The sequence below is a fragment of the Mesoplodon mirus genome (genome assembly GCF_964341445.2).
Source record: "Mesoplodon mirus genome assembly, chromosome: 4".
In the NCBI taxonomy this organism is placed as follows: Eukaryota; Metazoa; Chordata; class Mammalia; order Artiodactyla; family Ziphiidae; genus Mesoplodon; species Mesoplodon mirus.
The window spans coordinates 31,888,954-31,915,008 of NC_138979.1; the positions used below are offsets into that span (position 1 = coordinate 31,888,954).

The following is a 26,055-nucleotide window of genomic DNA, read 5'->3' on the forward strand; positions in this document are numbered from 1 at the left end:
CAGCAAGAGTCAGGCCTTAGCGGTGTGGACCGAATAGGCTATGGACCGAATAATCTACCCGTTAATTGCAAAGAACCGGCGAATTTCAGCATATCAAGCGCAGGGCATTTCTGAACTCTTTAGCTTGTTTCCGAACTGGAGCAGCCTTTGGTAAGGGGGCTAGTGATGTTTCATTTTGGTAAATCTATTAGTTGAGACTAGATTTTTCTTATGCTTTAAAGAATAAATCCCTAATCCAGCATATTATAATTAATGTCACAGGGAAGCTCCAATGTGCCCATATGAATCACAACCATACTGACAAGTGTTGCTAATGGAAACACTAAAAAATTTAAACAAAGATTCAAAAGTTACGTTTTTTTGGAAAATAATTTATCCTGGATCCAGAACCCCACTGATCTTTCTGGTTAACTTGTTTGAGTGCCATATGATTCCATTTTGACCGGGAACCACAATCATACTTTAAAATGTTAAGCCCATTGAGTTATAGATGCTAAAGATAGTGTTGTGCACATACATTTAACACCTTTTTATGAATAGTCCGTGTTTTCTCTACATTAAATGGATTAAAAAAAAACCAAACTCATAGAAAAAGATCAGATTTGTGGTTACCAGAGGCAGGGCGTGGGAGGAGGGGGAATTGGAGGAAGGTGGTCAAAAGGTGCAAATTTCCAGTTAGGCGATAAGTAAGTACTAGGAATGTAATGTACAACATGATAAATATGATTAACATTGCTGTCTGTTATATAGGAAAGTTAAGAGAGTAAATCCTAAGCGTTTTTTTTTTCTTCTTTCTCTTTTTATTGTATTTGCATGAGCTGATGAATGCCAGCTAAACTTATTGCGGTAATCATTCCACAATATATGCAAGTCAAACCATTAGGCTATATACCCTAAGCTGTATTTATACGGTGATGTATGTCAATTACATCTCAATAAAACTAGACAAAATGTATTTTTTCCCCCACAAATACTCTTCAAGGAATATGTGGATCTTTATACTGAAATGACTTACTATAATTTGGCTTTTGCCCTACAGGTTTTCTTAGGATCTACAACTCTAATAAGTGACTATACAGTCGAAAAGTGGAAAAACTCTGATTTCCAGATTTGTCCAGACTTACCCTGAGTTTTAAGGCCTTTTCAGTTATGTAATTGTATCAGTCTGCTTGGGTTGCCATAAGAAAATACCACAAACTAGGTGGCTTAAATAACGGAAATTTATTTCTCACAGTTCTGGAGGCTGGGAAGTCCAAGGTCAAGTATAGGCAAGATGGAATTCTGGTGCGAGCTCTCTGTCTGGCTTGCAGACAGTGGAGAGAGCTGAGAGTGGGGGGTTGGTGGTGGACGGGTGCAGGGTATTAGAGAGAGCGCACTCTGGTGTTTCTTCTTATAGAGGCATTAATCCTGTTGGATTAGGACCCCACCACTTATGACCTCATTTAATTAATTACCTCCTAAAAGCCCTACCTCCAAATACAGTCACATTGGGGGTCAGGGCTTCAACGTCTGACTTTTGGGAGAATACATGCAGTTCCTAGCACTAGTCCTGATCTCCTTGATACTCTGTGCATTCGAAATAGCTGACTGTCTCCTTCTTTGGTTCTGATGTCCCCTATTTTTCTGACTCTGTTTCCAGTATTGGCTCTTCTATCATGGGGGATACTGGCATTCTGTACAGATCATTTCCTTTTCCCTGTGAAGAGGAAAAAAAGAGCTAACATTTCTTGAATATCTATTAGGTGCTAGGTAATTAATATATTCATTCAGTCAGTTACCAAATTTGTATTGATTGCTAACTCTGTGCTAAAAACGACTTGGGTCACTAAGAAGACAAAGTTTCTACTTTCCTGGCACTTTCACTCCAGGTGGAAGGATATAAAAAATTAATATATAACAAGTGCCATGAGGAAAAACAAATGGGAAGAAGACGAGGGTTTTGTTTTTCGATGGGAGATGGGGTGTGGTCAGGGAAGGCCTTTCTGATAAGATGACTTTTTTTTTTTAAATTTTTTTTAAAGGGCTTCAAATGCTTGGCTTATTTATTTATTTATTTTTGCTGTGTTGGGTCTTCGTGCGAGGGCTTTCTCTAGTTGTGGCAAGCGGGGGCCACTCTTCATCGCGGTGCGCGGGCCTCTCACTATCGCGGCCTCTCTTGTTGCGGAGCACAGGCTCCAGACGCGCAGGCTCAGTAGTTGTGGCTCACGGGCCTAGTTGCGCCGCGGCATGTGGGATCCTCCCAGAACAGGGCCCGAACCCGTGTCCCCTGCATTAGCAGGCAGACTCTCAACCACTGCGCCACCAGGGAAGCCCCTAAGATGACATTTGAGCAGAGACGGAAGGGAGTGAGGGAGCAAGCCAGGTGGAGATCAGGAGGAAGAGGGATTAGCGGTGCAAATGCCCTGAGGTGCGAACCTGCCTGGTGTGTTCAGAGCAGCCTAATCTAGTGGAAGAAGAGGTCAGAGAAAAAGAAGCCAGATCACATAGGGCCTGAAAAATTGAGAAGCTTCTGCAACATTTTGAGCTGAGAATGACGTGATCTGACATTTAAAAATAATCACTCCCCCTGCTGTAGAGGTACAGTGTGGTAGAAGCAGTGAGACTGAAATGGAGCAGGACCCTATGGTCTATGCCCCCCATGCCCTCAGCCCGCCTTTTGTCTGCAGGAAAACTTCAGTCAAAGAATAAATTCAATCAGAGAAGTGAGAAAATGCAGAAGCAAAGGAAAACAATCAAACAGGACAAAATAGTAATAGTTTAGTCATTAAGCAAAGTCAAGGACCTTTAGTTCCTCCTCAAGGGCTATGGGTAATATTCTGAGCCATATCCTGTGAGCTGTCTTATAGCTACTGAAACCCACACCAGGTGGAAGAAGTTAACTACATGATGACCAGGCTGTAGCCATGACATAAGCTGCCACAACTCTGAGAGCTGCCCTCAGAGAAATGGGAACAAACCGACCCTGGAACTAAAGAATAACTGTACTGAAAGCCATCAAGATGACGCTGATCAGACCACCCCATGACCCATTTCAAGATGACTGTCAGAGCTGCCTGTGCTGTTTCTACATGTAGTCCCCTCCTTCGGCTTTTATAGCTCTCACCCCCCAGTGGGGGGGTCGGCCTTTGAACAGGAGTCTGCCCTCTCCCCCAACCCCTGGTTGCTGGCCTCTGAAATCAAGCAAACTTTCCACCAACTTGCCCCCTTATTAGCTTTAGAGCAATGAGCAGCCAGACCCTACTTTCAGTAAAAAGACTAGTTGGGGGCTATCAGAAGAGTCCAGATAAAAGAAGGTGATGGTGGTAGCAGTGGGAGAGGTAGTGTACAGTGGTTAAGTATCATGTCTACAAAACTATACCATTGTCTGAGTATATGGTCCTGGAAGATGACTATTAAGTCATTTAAAAAATCTGTTTCTTGAGGGGGAATTCTGGGAAGATGACAACAGCAGCATAATTATTCAGTCTCCCCATGAAAATAGAGAAAGGAACTATAAAGCAAAACCAGAGGCCCATGGACAACATTAACCACAAATCTAAATGGAATGGTATCCCTATGATTTCCAAAATATAGGCAAGTAGGAGCAAACCATAGTACTTACAAGACCTTTGTTATATCAGCAAAGGGAATCAATGAGGCATCTGAAGAATCCCCAAATAGCCAGAAGGTATTTACTGGCCCAGCCAGTCAAGTTGAGAAGAGCAGGTGAAGTAGAAAGTGGTGTTTGAGAGTGCAAGGGCTCCTGGTGAGGTCTGAAGGGTGGAACAATATTGCTGTAGGAACTCTTGAAACTGACCTACCACGGCTTCCTTCAAGGAAAGGGACCCACACTGAGGACAAACTGCTTGGCATGGGAACAAAATTGAGCCAATGAGAGACAAAGGAAAGAGAAGGTCCAGGTAAAGATGGAGGACCAGGAAATCTCTGAAAGTAAGCTGACTTTACAAAAATGTAATGCTAGACTGTAAAAATAAAAAAGGTTCTCTTGGGACTTCCCTGGTGGTCTAGTGGTTAAGACTCCAAGCTCCCAATGTAGGGGGCATGGGTTCGATCCCTGGTTGGGGAACTAAGATCCTGCATGCCGCATGGTGCAACCAAAAAAAAAAAAAGTTCTCTGCAAAGTTAGAAAAACTCTCCTGACAACTGCCTCCTTCAAAAAGTTTGAGAAAACCAATTTCACATACAAATAACCAAGGGAAAGTATGGAAGTCAAATCCCATAGAAAACTATTGTAATGAAAAAGAGAAGAACTGAATAGCACTCCTGTAGACAGTAAAAGAACATCAGAAAAACATGCCCTCAATGCAGATGAGAACCAACGCCCAGCATTTCAAAGAGCTAAAAGACACAAAGAAAATGATAGGAGACGTGAATGAATTATGTAAATCAGAATTAGGAATATTTGGAATTAAATGAACAAATTCAGAAAAGAATCAGAAATAAGAGAAAGAATTATTTCAGAAATGAAGACTAAACCAAAAGAAACCCAAGGGTGAGTAAACACAATTTGTTATGCCTTAAGAGAAGCAGAAGATAAAAAGGAGAAAAAATTTTCAAAAAGCAATAAAGAGAGATTGAAAAAGATTAGTGAGAAAGTGGCAAATATTGAGGATAAGCGAAGGAGATCCAGCCCTTGAAGAAATAATAAGAGCCTTTGTGGAAAACGCAGGGGAGGAGATAAGGAGACAGAAGAGATACTGCAAACTATATTCAAGAGAACCTCCTTGAAATTAAAAAAAAAAAAGCTTCGAAAGTATGCATTGAGAGAACACACTGCAGGTGAGAACATCAATCCAGAATTACCAACACTAAGACATACTCTTGTAAAACTATTAGAATTTAAAGAAAAAATAATGAAAATTTCTTTGGGTATCTAGACAAAAAAAAAAATGACTTCTAGGTGAAAAAAAATTAGATTATCATCAGACCTTTTGGAAACAATCCTTTATGTCAGAAGAAAATGGAGTAACAGGAATTCCCTGGCGGTTCAGTGGTAAGGGCTCGGCACCCTCACTGCCAGGGGCCTGGGTTCGATCCCTAGTTGGGGAGCTAAGATCCCACAAGCCGTGCAGCGTGGCCAGAAAAAAAAAAAAAAAAGAAAATGGAGTAACATATTTAAGGTACTCGAGGAAAGAAAATGTAAAAGGATAATAATTGCAATGGATTGAAACATATCACATGTTTCAATTCGTGCGATCATAATGGTGTATATATATATATATATATATATATATATATATATTTAAAAATCTATCAGTCACCTTTGGAAGATGATAAAAGCCAATTCATTATCTTGAAAACTGGCAAATAAATGGGAAAAGTTAATCATTATTCTTGCTGTACAGTATGAACTATACCATTGTGTAATCAAATAGTAGGTGAAAGGAATCATCTCTTTATAAAGTATTCTAAATAATAAAAGAAAAAGAAATAATAGGATTCGAGTATTACAATTTTCAACCTCCTATGAATGAAGGGATCCAGATATTGAGTATGAACAGCTACTGACATCACAAAAAGAGAGGCAAGTAGACATAGATGTGCCTCATGAAAAAAGAAGAAACAACACCCAAGTAGCCTTGCCATCAGGATCGAACCTAAGCCTGAACAAGCCTCTGAATTCTCCTGCCAACTTTCAGGCAGAGTGGAACACACCTAACTGCATATGACTGTTCAACCAGTAAAATTTAGGCTGTGGGAAACTTTGCAAGTCAAGTGACCCACGTTCTTCAACAGATGAACTATAAGGAGGAGAAAGGGATAGAAAGGGAATCAGCAAATTAAAAAACAAAAAAGAGGGATGCTTAACTATAGTGCTAAGGAACATTCAGGTGATAAAGCTATAATGAAATGCAAGTGTGGGGATTTTAAAACATGTCTGCAAAATTTTCAACACGCCTCCCAAATATGACCCGCTTTCTTGAGTCTGGGCTGGCCTTACTGACTCACCTGTGACCAAGAGAATGCAGTGGAAGCGAGGTCATAAAAAACAATATCTCCGTCTTGCTCACTGGGACATTCACTTTTAGAACCCTGAACTGATTCCTATGAGGCTGCCATACTGTGAGGAAGCCCAGGGCACACGGAAAGGCGATGCACAGGTGCTCTGGTGGATGGACTCTAGCTGAGATTTAGATCCCCGCTGACAGCCAGGATCAACTCCTAGACCTGTGAGGGAAGGTGCTTCTGGATGATTCCAGCCTCCAGACACTGAGTCTTCCCAGCTCAAACACTGTGGAGCAGAGACACTGATGTGCTGTAGCCAGTTTGTACTGGCTCCCAGCAGCAAATTGTTAGCATTTTCCCCCAAATCCACATTCAGTGACGTCACACGAGTAGCTTGATGTTGGCCAGGGTAGGAATAATTACACGTTGGAAATCAGCAAACACTACAAATCAGGGAGATTCCTGCTGTGCCTTGTCTGAATTCCTGACCCACAGGATCCATGAGCATAATAAAATAGGTGTTTCAAGCCACCCAGTTTTGGAGTCATTGTTTTACAGCAAGGAAGTGGTTACTATAAAAGGAGAGTGGTTATTTTTGTGGGGAGGAAGTTGGTTGACACAGGAACTTTTGGAACTTCTGGGGTGGCTGGCAAATTCTATGAAAATGGGTAGTGGTTATAAAGGATGTCCATCTGACAATAATTAAGATATATATTTGCTTTGTGTGATTTTCTGTATCTTTTATAATAAAAATTATCTTTAAAGTTGTCTGCTTTTTTATGTAGGAGATAGTAAGACAATAATTTCATTTCTCTTTATTTCCAATTTATATCCAGTAAAATGCATTTTTGATATGGAATAACTATATGACAACATTAACAGTTTAACTTTAAAATTTTGAAACCTAAATTATGGAAACCTGTAAAAGCCTCATGGTGATGCAGTTGTATGTACAGAAAGTAGTCAATCATACAGTCTCAAAGGAGAGAGTCACTTATAATGAGGTCTTTTGATAGTTCAATTCTTAATTCCCCTTGATAGAAATTTAAAAATGAGTTTTTAAACTTTATATCAAATATCACATCATAACTCATTTATGAGTGTGACAGAGTTTATGGGATATAAGAATAAAAGTCCTCATTATGTTTCTTATTAGGTTTTACATAGAACAGAAATATAATTCTAATTTACTAAGACAGTTTTATGCGAAATGATTTTTTAATAATTTTTACTTTTTTGTTGAAGTATAGTTGGCTTACGATGTTTCAGATGAACAGCAAGGTGATTCGGTTATACATATATACATCTATTTTTTTCAGATTCTTTTCCATTATAGGTTATTACAAGATATTAAGTATAGTTCCCTGTGCTATACAGTAAGTCCTTGTTGTTTATCTATTTTATATATAGTAGTGTGTATCTCTTAATCCCAAATTCCAAATTTATCCCTCCAGCCCCTTTGGCTTCCGTAAGTTTGTTTTTAATGCCTGTGAGTCTATTTCTGTTTTGTAAATAAGTTCATTTGTATCATTTTTTAGATTCTACATATAAGTGATATCATATGGTATTTGTCTTTGCCTGTCTAACTTACTTCACTTAGTATGATAATCTCTAGTTCTATCCATGTTGCTGAAAATGGCATTATTTCATTATTTTTTATGGCTGAGTAATATTCCATTGTATAAATATACCACATCTTCTTTATCCATTCGTCTATCGATGGACACTTAGGTTACATCCATGTCTTGGCTATTGTAAATAGTGCTGTTATGAACACTGGGGTGCATGTATCTTTTCAAATTATGGTTTTCTCTGGGTATATGCCCAGGAAGGAATCTCCATACTGTTCTCCATAGTGGCTGTGCCATTTTATATTCCCACCAACAGTCTATGCTAAGTGCTTTGAACATGTGCAGTGTTTCTATTTTAATGTATTAGATACTGCTAGATTTGATCAGATTGGATATTAGTTCTTAATATTCAGTTTTCCATATTTAGCAAAATTAGAATGATATTGGAATAATAGCAATATAATAACAAGCAGTCTGGCTTAGTGCCCTGCATAATAGGCCCTTAATATTTGAGTCGAACAGAGTTGGTAGAGCACATAAATAGCTATACTGCATGGTTCAGGGTGTGCAAGAAAAGTCCCTGCCATAGGTTCTGAAATTCCACCATTAGAATGTACACATTCTGGGTCTGTAAGATAAATACCTTAAGAAAAAAAACCACATCCCTTTCAACCAACACTTCTACAGGAGACTCAGTGAGACTTCTGGGAATAAACTCAGCCCCCACACCTGAGGCAAGGTGGGAGTGACCTAGAAAAGGGGCCTGTGTAATGAGCGGACAGGTGGAGAATTCCAAACAAGAGCTTTGCCTTCTTCAGACCTGCTCTCTCGAGCTGTCAGAGGTTCTCCAGCTTGTTCTGAGAAACCTTTTTTTAGGTTGTGGCAAAGGGCTGCAAGTTTTCTTGGCACCCAAAGCAGAGATTTAGGAATGAGGTCAAATGGAATGGGTTTATCCTTGGGTCAAATAACACAGGTAGCAGGGTTGATTAAATAGTCTCAAATCCAGCTCAGTTCAGGGATTCTCATCTGGCTATTAAACTCTCAAGTCTCCTGAGGTCTCTGATTAGTACCTTTGGCATAACTGCAGTGAATTCATCTCTCTCTCTCTCTCTCCTCCCCCTGCCCCTTGCCAGTTTATGGCGATGCTGTGTCTTTGAACTTACAAGTTGAAGCACACCTTGTGTTTTTAGCCATGAATCGTCTTTGTAGTTCTTGAGAATTCCCACCTTGAACATGTATGTATCCTTTAGGTTCTAGCCCCAGCTTTACACAAACCATTGTGTAGACAGAAGTACAATTAATTTGTGTTTGCCGTCAAGGACTAGATGACAACAGGAAAATTCATGTGGGATACTTTATTTTTACACATTAACAAAACTCTTGGTCACCCTACCCTATTACAGTGTGACCTTTGATATAATCGTGGCCTTTTTTTTCCATCGTGTAATTTTAAAACATAAAGCATTAAAACATAACATAAACAGAAACCCTTAAAGAACATATGATGTTTACTTCCCCTTTCCAAGTCTCACTTTTTGCACCTCATAGTTTTACTGTTTTTTTCTCCCACCCCTCCTTTTTTTTTTTTTTCATGTTTGCTTTGTCTTTCATTTCCCTTTATTACATAGTTGCTTACTCCCTTAAGTAACCTACTGGTGTCACCCAAAGGCATTTCTTTGGCTATTCGGTTGCCCTCAGAAATAAAGAGATCGTAGGATCCTGTATACTGATGAAGCAATTTATCGTGACTGGAGCATTATCACTTTCATTGGTCCTACTCCAACTAAAAAAGCTAAGTTTACTAACATATACTAACAAAACATTACTTTAAGTTTAGTGCATTACATTTTAAATTGTAATGCACTAAAATTAAACTCTAAATTTTAAATAAGTCCAAATTGTCAAACGTTTCTAATGAAAATGATTTCAGAAATGGATGATGTTTAGATGACCAAGATGGGACTCATCAGTTGTCCTGATTGAAAAATCAAAGAAACAAAACTCATTAGCATTCAGTTTCTGAGGAATTTTTCTCTCGCTTCACTTTCAGGTCCTCCGTTGTAATTCCAGACACAACTGCTAAGTTACTTACACTGCTGGCATGTCCAGATCTGTCTAAGGTGCCCTGAATGGCTTTAGCGTTCCTAGGATGGCCGTGTAAACTTTTTGACCTTAAAGATGGGAATCCCAAAGTTTGGTGTGTTTTCACAGACAGTAAGTTTTCCTTGTCAGTTCTGTCAGTAACAGCTAGTGACAAACAGGAGATCTGAGGGCCTGTTTCAGAAACACAGTTTCCATCTTCGGTGTCTGTGAAATGCCCTTGATGCTCGGCCTGCACTGCCGTTTCAGACCCAAAGGAAGGGATATCCGTGCTCCGAGAACGCATAATCTTTTGAACTTGATACCTACACTCTGTGGTCCACTGCTGAACTGTGGAGGACCATGTTTGGTCCCCAACTGCACTCCACTTGTTAACCCCGCCGACCAGCTTTCTTCCCCGGGAATATACAAAGCTTCTGGACTTCATTGCTTTACAAGTACTGAACGTCTCATCAGGGTAATAACGGGTCACTTCTGTTTCTTCCGGGGGATAAGAAATGGTGCCTTCTATCTTCGCTGTTTCCACTGTTAGCTGAGTGCTTTGAAAATCCGACTTCTTCTCTCCGTGCATAACATCTGTTTGACTGAAACTTGGGGAGCTCGTTTCTCCTCTCTTAGAGTCTGCCTGCCTTTCATCATCTTCAGCTGAAATCCCAACATCTGGACCTAATTTCGGCTCTGAGGTGCTCTTCACGTTGTCTGATGCAAGTCGATCGCCGTCCGGGGATGCTGGTGTGCTCGTGCTGGGTGGCAGACGAAGGCTGCCCTGACGCTCTGGGACCAGGTGTGTTCTTTGGTCCTTCTCTTCCTTCACACGGAAGGAACCAACTTTCTTCCTGAATCCCGTCCCTGGTGGCATGCAGAGGGAAGTATCCTCATACAGCAACTCCTCCCCGTTGAAAAGACACCTGTACATGCTGTAGCCGTCGGCACTGTTGATGCTGCTTTGCCTTAGAAGGTACGTTGCATCGCATTCAGAAGAAGCCCGGGACCGGGTCTGCATCAGGTCGGACTTGTCGATTCCTGCGAGGTTTTCCAGCGCATTCACCATTCTGCTAGATAGTTCTTCCAGTTGGGAAAGGCGAAGGTCAACAGTCTGTAGGGAAGTTTTCATAAAGTTTTCTCTTTCGTTGACTTCTTCCAACCTCATGGACATATTTTCAACTCTGGCGGATACAAAGCTATAGGTTTATTACACTGAGATGAACTAAGGATTAAAACCAAAAATATAATGTTATTGTTGCTGTATGATTTTGCAGGTTTTGGGGAATCATGGGCTGGTTGGGGCATATTTTTAAACTTCACACTCTCCTAATATAACTACTGAAAATTACAGTGAGGGGCATCAGAAAATAATAGAAATATGGTTAAGGCATATGGTGCTATTTACCGTTCATTGCTCTAAATGCCTTATGTATTCATTAATACGTACTCACCGAGGTCCTATTCTAGGCTTGTTTAACCCTCACAACAGACCTATGAAGAAGGCACTATTATCACCATCCCCATTTTACAGATGAGGAAACCAAGTCACGGAGAGGGGTAAGTAATTTGCCTACGGACGCACAGCTGGCAAAGAGCGTGGCACCAGCATAGGCACCCGCTCCGGTTTCTCCTCTGGTACATCACACGGCCTCTGCTGATACGGGAGACACTAGCAGTTAGGGCTTTGAGTTTTGAGTACAGCTGTCAGCAATGAACGGTTATCAGGACAAAATAAAGACAATAACATCCGTATTCGAAGTTCGGGGAAGTCGGAAAATGAACTGTTAATAATTAAGTTCAGATTCATCGCTAGTTATTAGAGAAATGCAAAATCAAAGCTATAATGAGATAGCATCTCATGCCAGTCAGAATGCCTGTCATCAAAAAATCTACAAACATGGGCTTCCCTGGTGGCGCAGTGGTTGAGAGTCCGCCTGCCGATGCAGGGGACATGGGTGCGTGCCCCGGTCCGGGAAGATCCCACATGTAACGGAGCGGCTGGGCCCGTGAACCATGGCCACTGAGCCTGCGCGTCCGGAGCCTGTGCTCCACAACGGGAGAGGCCACAGCAGTGAGAGGCCCGCGTACCGCAAAAAAAAAAAAAAAAAAAAAAAAAAAAAATCTACAAACAGTAAATGTTGGAGAGGGTGTGGAGAAAAGGGAACCTTCCTACACTCTTGGTGGGAATGTAAATTGGTGCAGCCACTATGGAGAACAGTATGGAGGGTCCTCAAAAAACTAAAAGTAGAGTTGCCATATGATCCAGCAATCCCACTCCTGGGCATATATCCAGAGAAAACTGTAATTTGAAAGACCCCTATGTTCACAGCAGCACTATTCGCAATAGCCAAGACATGGAAGCAACCTAAATGTCCATCAAGAGAGGAATGGATAAAGAAGATGTGGTGTATATATATATACAATGGAATATTACTCAGCCATGAAAAGAATGAAATAAGGCCATTTACAGCAACATGGATGGATCTACAGAATATCATAACTAAGTTAAGTAAATCAGACGGAGAAAGACAAATACCATATGATACCACTTATATGTGGAATCTAATTATGACACAAATGAACTTATCTATGAAAGAGAAGCCGACCAACAGACATAGGGAACAATGACTTGTGGTTGCCAAGGGGGAGGGAGGGTGGGGGAGGGATGGATTGGGAGTTTGGGATTAGCAGATGCAAACTATTATATATAGGATGGATAAACAACAAGGTCCTACTGTATAGCACAGGGAACTACATCCAATATCCTGGATAAACCATAATGGAAAAGAATATATATGTATATAACTGAATCAATTTGCTGTAAGAAGAAATTAACACAACTTTGTAAATGAACTATACTTCAATGAAATAAATTTTTAAAAAGACAAAAAATTAAGTTCAGATTATCAGATGGTTTACTTCAGGGACAAGAGGTCATTAAATCATCTGAAGATACCAGTAACTTTAAATTGTTTGCTATATTTAATAATTGGTATTCCCTTATGGGGTTGTCAGAAAGAAAGATCATGGCAGATTATAAATATCTGCTGTTAGATTTTTTTAACTCCTAGAAGATCAGGCAATAGCCTATGAAACCATAATGTTGCCTGAACTAAAACCTGCTGGAATACATGCAGTATGAATTCTTTCCATCGGCTTATGAAATTTAACTCTAAAAGGCAGCAAGTTATGCCCAGGACCTGGGACTACCTTCTAAAAGTTGAATTTGTCCTGGGGTAGCCAGGCAGAGGGGATCCTGGCTCCCACTGAGAGCCGCTGGACCCTCTGCACCTGGCAGTATGGTGGTCTGTTCACAAGTTCATCCGTGGGTGAAGGCAAACACTTTGTACTTTTGTTATCTGTTGATTCTTGCCCACCTTTTATCTTTCTGTGGAAATGTATAGGCAGACTTTAGGGTCACCCAGTTTGCTTCGAGTCTGTGTCTAATATGGCTTTGCTACCCTCTCTGCATATCCTTCTAAATTCCCTCACCTTCGCTTGCTTTCCTCTCCTCTACTTCCTGATTACCTGCTTCTCTTCTTGCACCATTTCCGCCCTCCGCCCGACTGCATCTCCTGTGCTCTCCCCACTCTGCTTCTTCTGCAGCTACCTTGTCCTACATTCTCCCAGAACTGCTTTTGCACATGTTCGACTTCTGTTGGCCACATTGACAGCTGCTCTCCGTTGTGTGGGAGGGTCCTTGGTTTCCATTCTTAACCCTTTTCATGGGGAGAGGACTATTTTTATGTCCCTTAGGAAACCACATCATCTGATCAGGAAGGGTCTGGCTTCCTGGAAGTTTGCCACCAGGAGGACCAACTTCGCCAAATTCACCATGTATGAGGAGACGTGACTTCCTTCTTTAAAAGCTTCCCTACTGGGATTAACAGATACACATGACTGTATTTAAAATAGATAATCAACATGGACCTACTGTATAGCACAGGGAACACTACTCAATATTTTGTAATAGCTATAAGGGAAAACATATATATGTGTATGTATAACTGAATCGCTTTGCTATACACCTGAAACCAACACAACATTGTGTTAGTTTGTAAATTAACTATACTTTAATAAATTAAAAAAAAGAAAAGCTTCCCTACCATAGGGAACCCGACAACAGGTTCTAAGTGTTCCCTGTCCTCCTGTATTTCAGGGACCATCAGAAGAACTTTGCACTCTTAATTTTCCATGACTTCAAGTCCAACTTGATTTTCTCTGTTAAATGTCATGTCTCCTTGCTCACTTCAAATCTACTGCCCCAAGGATTCATTCCTTTTGTGTTAAAAACCACATTGCCTCTGGAACAAACTTGAAATCCTTTAACAAACACAACATTTAGAGATTAAAGCAGCTGTGCAAACTTTTAAAAACAAATAAGCTGGTAAAATATAGATACGTATCTTTCCTCTCAAATCTTTTATAATTCTCTGCCTATTTTTTTCCCTGTGTGACCTAATCCAGATAACAGCAGTGCTGGCCACACACACAGAAAAAGGAAACCTCAAACTTATCTGATTCTGTCTCCTTTACACCTCCCTAACCTCCCTCCCCACTGCGTTGAATAGGTTTTCAAGCTCCGTGTAGGACCCCTCTTTAGGTGTCCCGTAAATGTCCCATCCCTACTGCCACCCCCTTAGTTTGAAGCTGTGGAAGAAACAAAGCTTCACGATGTGGTTTAGGTTAAGAAAAATTGTCAGATGCTATTTCAAGCTCATCGTAAACAGCAACCGGGTGGAGACAGCACATTTTAGACGGCTATGCCAAATCAAGGGAAGTCGTATTGAGTTTCTAGAGTATGTGTGAAAGAAGAAAGAAAAAAAACTGAGGTGAAGTTCACTTCGATCTGGAATGCTTAACAAAAAGGGTGCATGAGGAACTATCTCCCATGTCAGCCTTGTTCTGTGACTTCCCACAATGACTTAGACATGTTTCACAAACCTTGACATGACATCCGTAGATGGAAATCCAAGGAGAGATTTCCTTTTCAGATGGGGAAAGAGAGGCTCTGTAGGAAACAATCTGACAAAAGCCCCATATCTAGTGACACAGTGAATGGCAGGAAAACATATAAGAGAAATTTATCATTTACGACAGAGCTCATAGTGAGATACGAGCTTTCCTAACTTGTGACATCTTTTTTTATATATAAATTTATTTTTTATTTTTGGCTGCATTGGGTCGTTGCTGCTGCTCATGGGCTTTCTGTAGTTGCGGTGGGTGGGGGCTACTCTTTGTTATGGTGTGCGGGCTTCTCATTGCAGTGGCTTCTCTTGTTGCGGAGCATGGGCTCTAGGTGCATAGGCTTCAGTAGTTGTGGCTCACGGGCTTCAGTAGTTGTGGCTCACGGGCTCTAGAGCACAGGCTCAGTAGTTGTGGCGCATGGGCTTAGTTGCTGCACGGCATGTGGGATCTTCCCAGACCAGGGCTCAAACCCCTGTCCCCTGCATTGGCATGTGGATACTTAACCACTGTGCCACCAGGGAAGTCCCTAACTTGTGACATCTTAATTCTGCTTTCCTTTAGGCACAGAATGAAATAATTTTTCAACACAGAACAAAAAACTGTTCTAGGTCCAAAGTGATTTGTTTGGCTTTCCCATTAAATAAAGTTGATTTCCTCTAAACGATATATTTCTAATATGTCATATTTCTAACATCATGTTTTCTTTTAAAAACTGTCATACAGTAAATTGACTATTTTTTCTTTTGGTGTACAGTTCTATGGATATTAACACATATAAATTTCTATAACCTATGTCATGATCAGTATCCAGAGTAATTCTACCACCCCCCAAAACTCCCTTGTGCTAAATCTTTGTTGTCACACCCTCCCCTACCCTTAATCCTAGCAACCACTGATCAGTTCTTCATCCCTATAGTTTTATATTTCTGAGAATGTCAAATAAAGAGAATCATACAGTAGGTAACTTTTGGAGACTGGCTTCTTTCTGCATAATGTCTTTGACATTCATGCAAGTTGTTGCATGTGTCGTTTGTTCCTTTTCATTGCTGAGTAGTATTACATGATATGGACGAACACTTAGGTTGTTTCTATATCTTGGCTCTTGTGAATAATGCTGCAATAAACATGGGGTGCATGTCTCTTTGGTAACCTGTTTTCATTTCCTTTGGATAAATACCCAGAAGTGGGATTGCTAGATTGTAGGGTAGCTCTATCTTTAATTTTTTGAGGAAACTCCATACTGATTCCCAGAGTGGTTGAACCAATAAGTTTTCATTTCTCTGGGATAAATACCTAGGAGTGGTTCATATGATGAGTGTGTGTTTAACTTTATAAGAAACTGCCAAATAAATGCTGGAGAGGGTGTGGAGAAAAGGGAACCCTCCTACACTGTTGGTGGGAGTATAAACTGGTGCAGCCACTATGGAGAACATTATGGAGGTTCCTCAAAAAATTAAAAATAGAACTACCATATGACCCAGCATCCCACTCCTAAGCATATATCTGGAAAAAAATATAATTCAAAAATATACACATACCCCCGTGTTCATAGCAGCACTATTCACAATAGCCAAGGCATGGAAGCAGCCTAACTGTCCATCGACAGATGAATGGATAAAGAAGATGTGGTACATATATCCAATGGAATATTACTCAGCCATAAAAAGAATGAAATAATGCCATTTATTTATTTTTGGCTGTGTTGGGTCTTAGTTGCGGTGAGTGGGGGCTACTGTTTGTTGCGGTGCGCAGGGCTTCTCATTGCGGTGGCTTCTCTTGTCGGGGAGCACGGGCTCTAGGCGTGCGGGCTTCAGTAGTTGTGGCAATGCGGGCTCAGTAGTTGTGGCTAGACAGATGGCAGGGCCTCATGGGCCCAGGAGCAGTGGGAGCCACTGAGGGGGCTTTTCAGGCGAGCTGGCGACGGGGGCTGCGGGGGCTGGTTAGAGTCTCTCTGGTGTAAAATGGACTGAAAGAGCAGGACTGAATTCCGAGGACTGATTTCTGAGGGGACAGCTGCAGGAACCCAAGTGAAAAATGATGCTGGCTTGTACTCAGGTGCTGGGGGTAGAGAAGGAAAGACGTGGGTGGACCATGATTTATACGTGAGGGGAAGTTATCCGACTTGGGGACTGTTAGTGCAAAAGAGAGAGGACTCCAAATGCTTTGCCAGTGACTGTCTTGCTGAATGAGATGGCAGTGGTGCTATTCATGGAGCACAGCGGGGACGTTTGGGGAGGAAAAGCCTGAGGGCGGTGCCCTGAGACAGCTGAGTGGGCAGGTGGCTGGGGCTTTGGGTTAAATGCCGGCTGCAACCAGCGCTGTGTTAGCTAAAAACTGAGTCACATGGTACATCTCTTCTTGAGGGACTGAATGTTGGAATTTACAAAATGTTGAAATTCTATAATAAAAATAAATGGTTAATTTGGTAGAATTTTATATATACCTTTCCAAGCAATAGGGGAAAGCCATGAATTTGGTTCCTGAACCTAAGCCCTCAAAGCACCCTGCATGGAGGAGCACGACAAGTGTGTAAACTTCCGGTGTGAACACATTTGTAAATCACTGGCCCAGGTTTTGCAAGGTGCCCGGACCACAGGGAGGTCAGGAAAGGACAGACACCAACGGTGTTGATCACAGATGCTAACCCCTAACCAGACCCTGCCGTCCGCATGGTGCTGGGGCCGGTCCCACTGAGAGAAGAACAGGAAAACCATCAAATGGCAAATAGTGACGCAGAAAATGAAAGCAACCAAATCTATCAGGGAGATTAAAGAAGTGGCAGAAACATCTGAGTACTCAAAAATTTGATTTTAAAAGTAATCGCTGATGGGAGGGATAAATTAAGTATTTGGGATTAACAGATACACATTATTATGTACAGAATAGATAAATGACAAGCACCTACTGTATGGCACAGGGAACTATATTCAACATCTTGTAATAACCTATGAGGAAAAAGAATCTGAAAAAGAATATATATATATATATATATATATATATATATATATATATATATATATATATATAATGGAACCACTATAACAGAACCAATTTGCTGTACACCCGAAACATTGTAGATCAACTATACTTCAATTTTGAAAAAAAGCGACTACCGAAAAAGTAGATAAATTAGGAATTTGGGATTAACATATACACATTACTGTATATAAAACAGATAACCGACAAGGACCTACTTTATAGGACTACTTTATACTCTACTCAATATTCTGTGATAACCTATATGGGAAAAGAATCCGAAAAAGAGTGGATATATGTATATGTATAACTGAATCACTTTGCTGTACACCTGAAACTAACACAACACTGTAAATCAACTATACCCCAATAAAAGAAAAGGGGAAAAAAAGGCATCACTGGTGCCAACAGTTAGGTAGAAATAACTAATTTTTCCCATTCTTCCACCATCTCTTGCTCCCCAGAGGTCCTGGTTAAGGGTGAAGGAAAGCTCCCTTTTCCGGACCTCCTCTTTCTGTCTCTGGCGTTCACCTAAGATTCAGCCAAGAAAGAGTCAACAAAGGGAACCGGAGGGGCAGGAATGTGCTCCCGTCACCCCCAGGGAGCTCAGCCAAGGCAAACGGGAAGTAGCCTGTTTTTACTGCCCCGTGCACTTTCATTCCTCTTACGTGTGCTCGGAGCCCCAAGGGGAAAATGCAATTTGGTAGCGACCTGATAACCACATTCCTGGAGGCTTGGTCCAAAAAGGGTAAAAGTCCAAACACTGCTCTGGGAAGGGAGGGGGGGAGGAGGCAGGGTGAAAGAGAACACCATTTCCATCCATGGTAAATTATGCCTGTGATTCCATTCAAGTTAATGTCTACCTAGAAAGTGGAAGTTAGGTTATCAAGATGGGGGCACCTTACCTTTCTCATAATGAAATCATGATTATATCTTGAAAGGTTAGTAATTACCAGTAAAATAGCAAAGAAGTGTTCCAAAGTTTTATTGAAAATATACTTTATTAAGGCTGAAGGTTGGTGCAGATAACCTTTGAGCTTGGCTGGTAGGATTGCAAGTTGACTAGGTCTAGGAGGGTGGGAGGGGTAGAGCTCTGCAGCTGCCGGGGGCATCATCCCTCCTGTGGGCTGAGGTGGAGGCACTGGCCTGAACACCCACCACGAAGATTTCACGGTGTATTGTGAATTCTGCTATAATTACTGGGGCCCCTGATTGGGAAGTATGTGCTGAAATATTCTCTTGAAGTCCTACCATGTTTTTATGTTTTTCGATATACACACATATATCAGACGATATACACGGTATCAGAAAACTTTAATGCTGAAGACTCCAGGATAGAATGATGCTCTGGAATCCCCTTAGGCATGTCTCCCTCGCCACGCTCATCCTTCTACATGCATTGCTGATTAAACTCTTTGGAACAACGTTTTGTCAATTCTCATGCCCTTTAACAAGCTTCAGTTGCTTTTATGAAGTGATCAACGCTCTCAAAAATTATGATTCAAAAAATGTCTCTAGTGAGGGTTGATCGTTCCCGTCTACCTTTGCTGGTTGCTCTGCAGTTGCAGCCGCAGGAAAAGCAATACTGTAAAGTATGGAACACATCACCCTTTCTGTTCCTCCCTGACCTGCCCTCCTCTGCTCATTTACTCACTGCCCCATACAGGCAAGCAGGCCATTCCCCATGTAGTAAGCACTGACATCTTGATGATGCTGATCTTGCCGGGTACCCAAGACAGACGCCTCTGCCCTTCCTATACCTCTGCTCTGTGAGGTTGGAAAGGTGTTGGGAAGGTGCAAGGAGAGCACAAGTCAGGATCAGGAGGTCAAGCCGGGGCCGACCACACTTGGCCAAGGCAACAGCATATGTCAAGGGCGTGGAGAAACGTCCCCAGCAGTTACACAGCCCAGCACCTGACAGTTCTCTCCATGTATTGTATTGTAAAAGTGCCCACTTTGGGGGTGGGCAAGAACCATCAGGGTTTTGTTTGTTTTGGTTTGGTTTTGGCCTGGAATATTTGTGATAAATGTCATCATTCATTTCTATACACAATATATAACCATCGTTTGGAACTTTCACACTACTTTGGGGGGTGGGGAACACGTTTAAAAGCCAAAGTTGAGTCAACAGGAGAACTGGGAGAGAATGTGTAAATGGACTTGGCATTCCCCTTAGACGGGACGGAGAAGCCGCACCCTTTGGCCCCGCGCCCCGCGGTGGCCACGCCCCAGGCGCACCTCTCACAGGTGACGCGAATGCGCTCCTCGCTGGACGACTGCTGCTCGTCCTCCTTCTCCTGGAAATGCTCCCGGACACACTGCTCTTCAAACTCGTGCAGCCTCTTCAGCTCCTCGTCGCTGAGAAACAGCTCTGTGCAAAGGCAGAAGCGGTTGCCACGTGAGAAACCAGCCAGGGAGATGCACCCTTCCGAATTTCACAGCCCGCCTTTAACCAAGCTCCCTTCCCCATCCCTTGCAGGCCGCTCCCAGCTCCCGCCACTGGTCATCACACAAAGACTCCTTGTAATATGCGGCGATCATATTGATATTTCCTCTGGAGCTAAACGGCTCACTTTTTAACACAAAAATCCAAATTACAGCTATTCGGAAAGCGAAACCAAGTATGATTTTCCGGAAAACCTTTTGCATGTATTTTATGGATAGAGTCAAGTGGACGGGAGTATTTTCCCATTCTATTTAGATGCAACACACTAAAACATTTTGAGGACGTCGCTGGTGCTGCAGTGGTTAATAATCCGGCTGCCAACGCAGGGGACACGGGTTCGAGCCCTAGTCCGGGAAGATCCCACATGCCGCGGAGCAACTAAGCTCGTGCGCCACAACTACTGAGCCTGTGCTCTAGAGCCCGTGCTCCGCAACAAGAGAAGCCACCGTAATGAGAAGCCCACGCACCACAATGAGAGGCCCACACGGCACAAAGAAGAGTACCACCACCCGCCGCAACTAGAGAAAGCCCTCGCGCAGCAACAAGAACCCAACACAGCCAAAAATAAATAAATTTATATGTATAAAACCATTTTGAAAGGAACATTGGCTTTATAGAGAAAAGTTATTTTCAAGAACTGTCTCAATTTCTCATCTCTTCATGAGTGGACTTTCAGTGATATTAATTACTAATAAATGAACAAAACTAGAATAAAATCAGCATAAAATGAGAAGCATTCTGCAAAGAATAGCATTTGGATAGAGTGCTGTGTTTTCACACATTTAAGTAGTTTAAGGAGATTTCCATGTAGATATCCAATTAGGATAGTCTTTCTAGATTGGCCCAAGATAGAAATGAAAGAGTCCTGCACATACTCAATCCACGATCCTGTTCGTCTTGGTCCCCTTCTCTTTTCTTCCTGCAGTGGCGGCTGAGACGCATAATGATTATATAGACGTGGCTTAAAATGATCATTGGTGGAGGCAAGACTGGCCGGTCATGAAATGTCATAATCAGCTGATAACGCTGGAATTTCCACACTTGGTTGGATATTGACTTTACTTCAAAGAAGGTATTGCTTTAAAAAGAATACATGTTTAGTTAGTTGTATTACTTTTAATTGTGATTTCCTAGGGCAATCAGAATTACTCACATTGAATTGAAAATATGCAATGAAATGGCCTTTTGGGGTCATTCCACGAGTTAGTACTGACTCTGAATGACCTGTCTTTTGGTTTATCTATCAGTGTGGCTTACCAACATTCAAGGACATTTTACTCATATAAATAATTAAGAATTAAGTGTATTGAAATTGCTACCCACTGCTTTCTTGCAAAACCACACCACAGTCGACTGACTGCTCAGGAAATTTTATTTCATATATTTAAAGATATGAGCCATCCCACTAAGCATTTTGAGGTATTTAAACTTTAAATTCAGTCAACTAGCTGACTACATTTTTTGGAACTGAGTTGATTAATTACTGAACATTTTGATCGAAGGTGGGTTATTTTGGATGTTGGGTAGGTACAGTCTTTGTCTTCTTTGAGTTTCCAGTGGGAGGCAGTAAGCCTAGAATTGCTGGAATACTGATCAAGCGTGTTGTCTACACGGGGACCTTAGAAAAGTCAGTTAACCTCTGTCAACCTTCATTTTCTCATCTGTCAAGTCAGGAGTGTAACCAGATTCTCTCCAATGCCCTGGTCAGCTCTGAGAGTCTATATTTCTGTGAAGGATTTTTCCCTCATATTTTTCATCTTAGAAACTAAAATAAAAATTTTCAACATTTATTAAGCATGGTCACATCCTCAACATATCATGCCAAAGGCCAAGTTTTACAAGAAGTTTGATTGTGGATTTTAAGCCTTTTCTTTCTTAGGCCATTTTATCTTCTATTTGGTAAGTGATTAAAAAAATATTTCATATAATAGTACAGTAATTGTCACAGCCTATGAAATTAAGTTTGCTTTCTGTGCCTCTGATGATGAATTCACGGCTCAGTTTGATAAATCTTCTCTGTCTCAGGAGACTTTCATCTAAGAAAATATTTTCATTAGATTAAAATACATGCCAAAAGTGTTAAAATACTAACCAAGATTGAATTTAAATGTATTTAAGTGTCAACTCTTGATTTAGGAATACATGAAGGCTGATTATGGTTGAACAAAAAACGTTGTGAAAAATTCTACGCATTTGAAAGCCCTAGTGGAATTCCATGTAAATCCTGGGCAGCCTGGGAGATTTCTGAGATTACACTGAAAATCTGTAAAATAATAAATAACAAATATACGGTCATCAGTGGTGACACGCACTTGAAAACGGCGATGAGCAAGTTCACAAGCAGGATGTTGGCCACCAGCAGGTAGCAAGCCATGATGGCAGGTGTGAGCCAGGCGCCTGGGATGCAGGGAGGGAGCCGCTTGCCCTCCTCATCGTACTGGTTGTCACCACAAGGAGCTGAAACGAGAGTCTGTCTTTTTGTGCTTGACTTTTACACAGAATGAAAAGAATAAATAAACTGACCTATGCTATTAAAGGACCTATTTCTTTTTTACTATGTTTTTTTTTCTGATTTCATAAGCAATCATTTTCCATGTGAAAAATAGCAGTTCATACAAAGGAGATAAGGAACTCATTTCTGCACTCACAATGAATGATAGTCATTCTTAACTTGTTATATTTGTAAACATTTTCTTATTTCTGTGTTGTGTTTGTCATATACAGCAACTTCTTCATTTCTAAGCAGACGCATCTATCTATGCATCTATGGTTTCTTTACTGTTATCTATTAGAAAGTGATTGGATCTTCTAATTATTTAACATTAACTTATGTTGTCTTCTTGGTCATTTGTATATTAACTTTGAAAATAATTTTATTATGAGGTAGAAGGTAAGGATCCCCTCTAGCCTCCAATCCATTAATTGACTGTTCTGAGTGATGTTTGAAAAGGAATCTTTTCTCTCTCTGCTCATTTGAAATGCCACTTTGATCATATGGGACTTATTTTCTGAAGAAAAAGATAGGATGATCTCAACAGTAATTAGTGAAGTAATATCCATGAATTTATAGTCTATTTACTTTTTGCTTCCTTATCGTTTAAAAAAGTACTGACACCAGAAAACAAGAGAAATATTTGAAACTGGTATAAGACTTTCGGTAATTAGCTGAGGAAGAAACTAATTAATACACACATTTCATGGACTAGACTCATCAATTATGCATAAACTTACGATTAATTTCCATGGCGTAGACTATAGAGTGATTGGAAAGCAGTATTTTATTTTTTTTTAGTTTTGACAGGAAGGAAGAAAAAAAATAAGACAGTTGAGAGAAAAGTCAAACAAATGATGAACAACACAAGAACTGTTTTACTGTCAAGAAATGTAAAGTGTTCAAGCTTGGGAATTACAGATTCATACTTGGAAACAGTGATCTACTTAGGAGAATTTTACACATTATTAATTCTAGGAAATATATGTATATATATTTCATGAATATTTATTTTACCACGTCATAAGCAATAGCAAAACTCACTAGTGAAAAAAACTGTGAAAAAGACATGAGGCTACTGACAGATGATCATTTTAACATGTAGGTTGACCAATCAAGCATTCCCTGTATCCCAACACAAACACATCATAAGCACAAATAAATACAAAATTATTATGAAATAATCAGACCAAGAATTGAAAACCTACATTTCATGGTGTTACTGAAAATAGCCTCAAGTTTGCCTCTTCATCTTCTCTTGTTACCCAAATTAATTAAAAATAATAAAAATATTACAACTTATGTCTGGATCCAGGGACTTTTAGCATTTATGTATGTTTACTGAAGCAAATATTCCTTTGAAACCAAATTAGATTTTTATGTTCTGGTTCACCAAGCTACAAACACATTCACTAATTGACTCTGAGATACTCATGATAAGGATGTGTTCTGAATCACGTGATGAAAGCCAGTAGGTAGAAGGCATTGTGCAACTGGTTATCAGTCTCACTTAGTGGAGATATACTGAACAACCCTGCATTTCCTACAAGGCAAGGATGTTCAGAACCTTCTATTCTCAAGAAGCTTCTGCTTCTACTGGAAGTAGCAGCCATGCTATTGTACATGGTGCTTTTTGACAGAGCACAACATGCAAATTAAAATATTGGTGCTAACATGAAAATAGGTCTGAAGATGCTCGTTCATTGGTGATGCCATAACTGTCTGGGTGAAATAGCATAAGAGCACTTGAACTTCACTTCCCTACAACACAAGAGACACTGTGGCCTACCAGCTCAGCCTGGGCAGAGCTGGGGCCTGCATTCCCCAGAAATCCATGCAGGATTGCAGCTCATTTCCTCTGCTAACATCCAGAATACTGTTGATAATACAAAAATATCACTCCAGGAGTGAAGAGGAAATGGATAGCTATGTGGAAAATGGGTTCTGAAGCTTGAAGAAGAGGATGACACATGGCAATAGTCACTATCTCATTTGACTGAAATAACACTACCAGCTCTATCTTAGGGCAGAAGGAGATTCAGGTTGAAGAAAAGTTAGGATGTTGGCATTGGGACTACATTCATGTGTAGGACAGGCTCAAGGGATGTAAGACTCAGAATTCCAGTTAGTGATTCTCAGTAGAAGACAGGACCGATGTCTCAAAACTCTGTATTTCATAATCTGCACTGATTTCTTCATAAAATAATTTGATGCCTATGGCAGAATAAAAAATACTTTATTCCCAAATTAACACAGGCTCTTCCATTAATTTGGAACTGATCATCTGCCTTGGGAAGCAGGGAAGAGAATCTTACTATGAATTCTATTCTTACGGTCTATCTGGTCTGCAAACACCTCTCCGTAGATCATCCAGTAGGGCATGTAGAAGATGTTACGGGCCAGTTTCCAAGAAGGCTCCTCATCTGGATGCAAAATGGCTTGACGGGCTACTCCAAAACTCATCAACACCACCAGCATGATGACCACAAAATACAGCATGTCAATCATCTGAGGACAGAGGAAATGGGCCTCTTACTGTCTTGACTCATGGGCCAAGTTCACCTGGTTCATTACATTGTGCTCCTCAAAGACTTTATGAGTGCTTAATTAGGATGGAGGAAGCTTCTTTCCCCTCCCTCCATCCCATCATGGGCTACTGATTCTTGTACTTCATGCAATGCATACACCTTATTCTAGAACACTGCCATTCTCATCTCATGCTCTCAATCTTTCCTCTCCTTTATTGTTACCCATAAATAAATTCCTCTAGTAACTACAACTGCAAATGGAGAAAGGGAACAATTGTGGGAAAATATAGGAATTTGTGAGGGAAACCAAGGAGTAAGAGCAGTAGATATCTAAGGAGGTAATGAGATCGTGAGTTGAGAGCACATACTGATATTCATTCATTATACAAACAGTGAGTAGTTACAGTGCGCAATGCTCTGGTTACTATGGATACTGACCTTATATAATTCTTAATTTTGAACATCCCTGAAGATGAGGGCCCTGGCTGGGATTAGCTCAACCATATATCCCTTTGCTCAAAACCACTTGCCCTACGAAGAGTTATTCCTAAGCTTGGAAGATTTCCTTTCTTCTGGGACCAGTCCCAACACTTGGGCTATTTTAAGTGATGTAAGGATGATCTGCTGGTTCATTTTTAGTTTCATATTTTATGGCCTGTTCTGGAGTAAATGTTGCCATGGATTTGTCTTGACCTCATCACACGAACTGCCTGTGTGCACTCCAGGCCAGAGCACATGAGCTGAAGACTGTCTGGAGTAGGGGTAGGGGAGGGTGACCCTGGGCCCACTTTGTCTCTGGCTTCTACTGCATGTTAGGAGGTTATGCATAGGGTTATTGCCAGAAATACATGTACCTACAGTAGGCCCTCAACCTCATGTTCGTCAATTGGATTTAATTAAATTGTCAGTATGTAGAAGAACTATGTATCTTAAAGCAAAGAACATTTCCTGTAGGAAACCAACTGCAAGGGAAAGATCAAATGAAATGCAACAGAGCCACGCTGGAGGCCTGGCCTCAGGCCCTAACCACAGTCTCGGTGTCTG

The 26,055-nt window shown here is 41.0% G+C and overlaps 1 protein-coding gene across 1 annotated transcript in view; it reads right to left on the reverse strand.

Moving 5' to 3' along the window:
• Positions 1 to 9,522: 9,522 nt before the first annotated feature.
• TRPM1 (transient receptor potential cation channel subfamily M member 1) overlaps positions 9,523 to 26,055 on the reverse strand; it is a gene marked incomplete at its 3' end in the record, with an annotated part of 134,934 nt that continues 118,401 nt past the window's right edge. The window contains exons 22-27 of the mRNA XM_082618305.1: positions 24,817 to 24,991; positions 23,224 to 23,244; positions 22,305 to 22,449; positions 20,868 to 21,070; positions 19,785 to 19,917; positions 9,523 to 10,783 (exon numbers count right to left, since the gene is read on the reverse strand). Of these exons, the coding sequence (XP_082474431.1) occupies positions 9,523 to 10,783; positions 19,785 to 19,917; positions 20,868 to 21,070; positions 22,305 to 22,449; positions 23,224 to 23,244; positions 24,817 to 24,991 (1,938 nt within the window). The remainder of the gene's footprint in view (positions 10,784 to 19,784; positions 19,918 to 20,867; positions 21,071 to 22,304; positions 22,450 to 23,223; positions 23,245 to 24,816; positions 24,992 to 26,055) is intronic.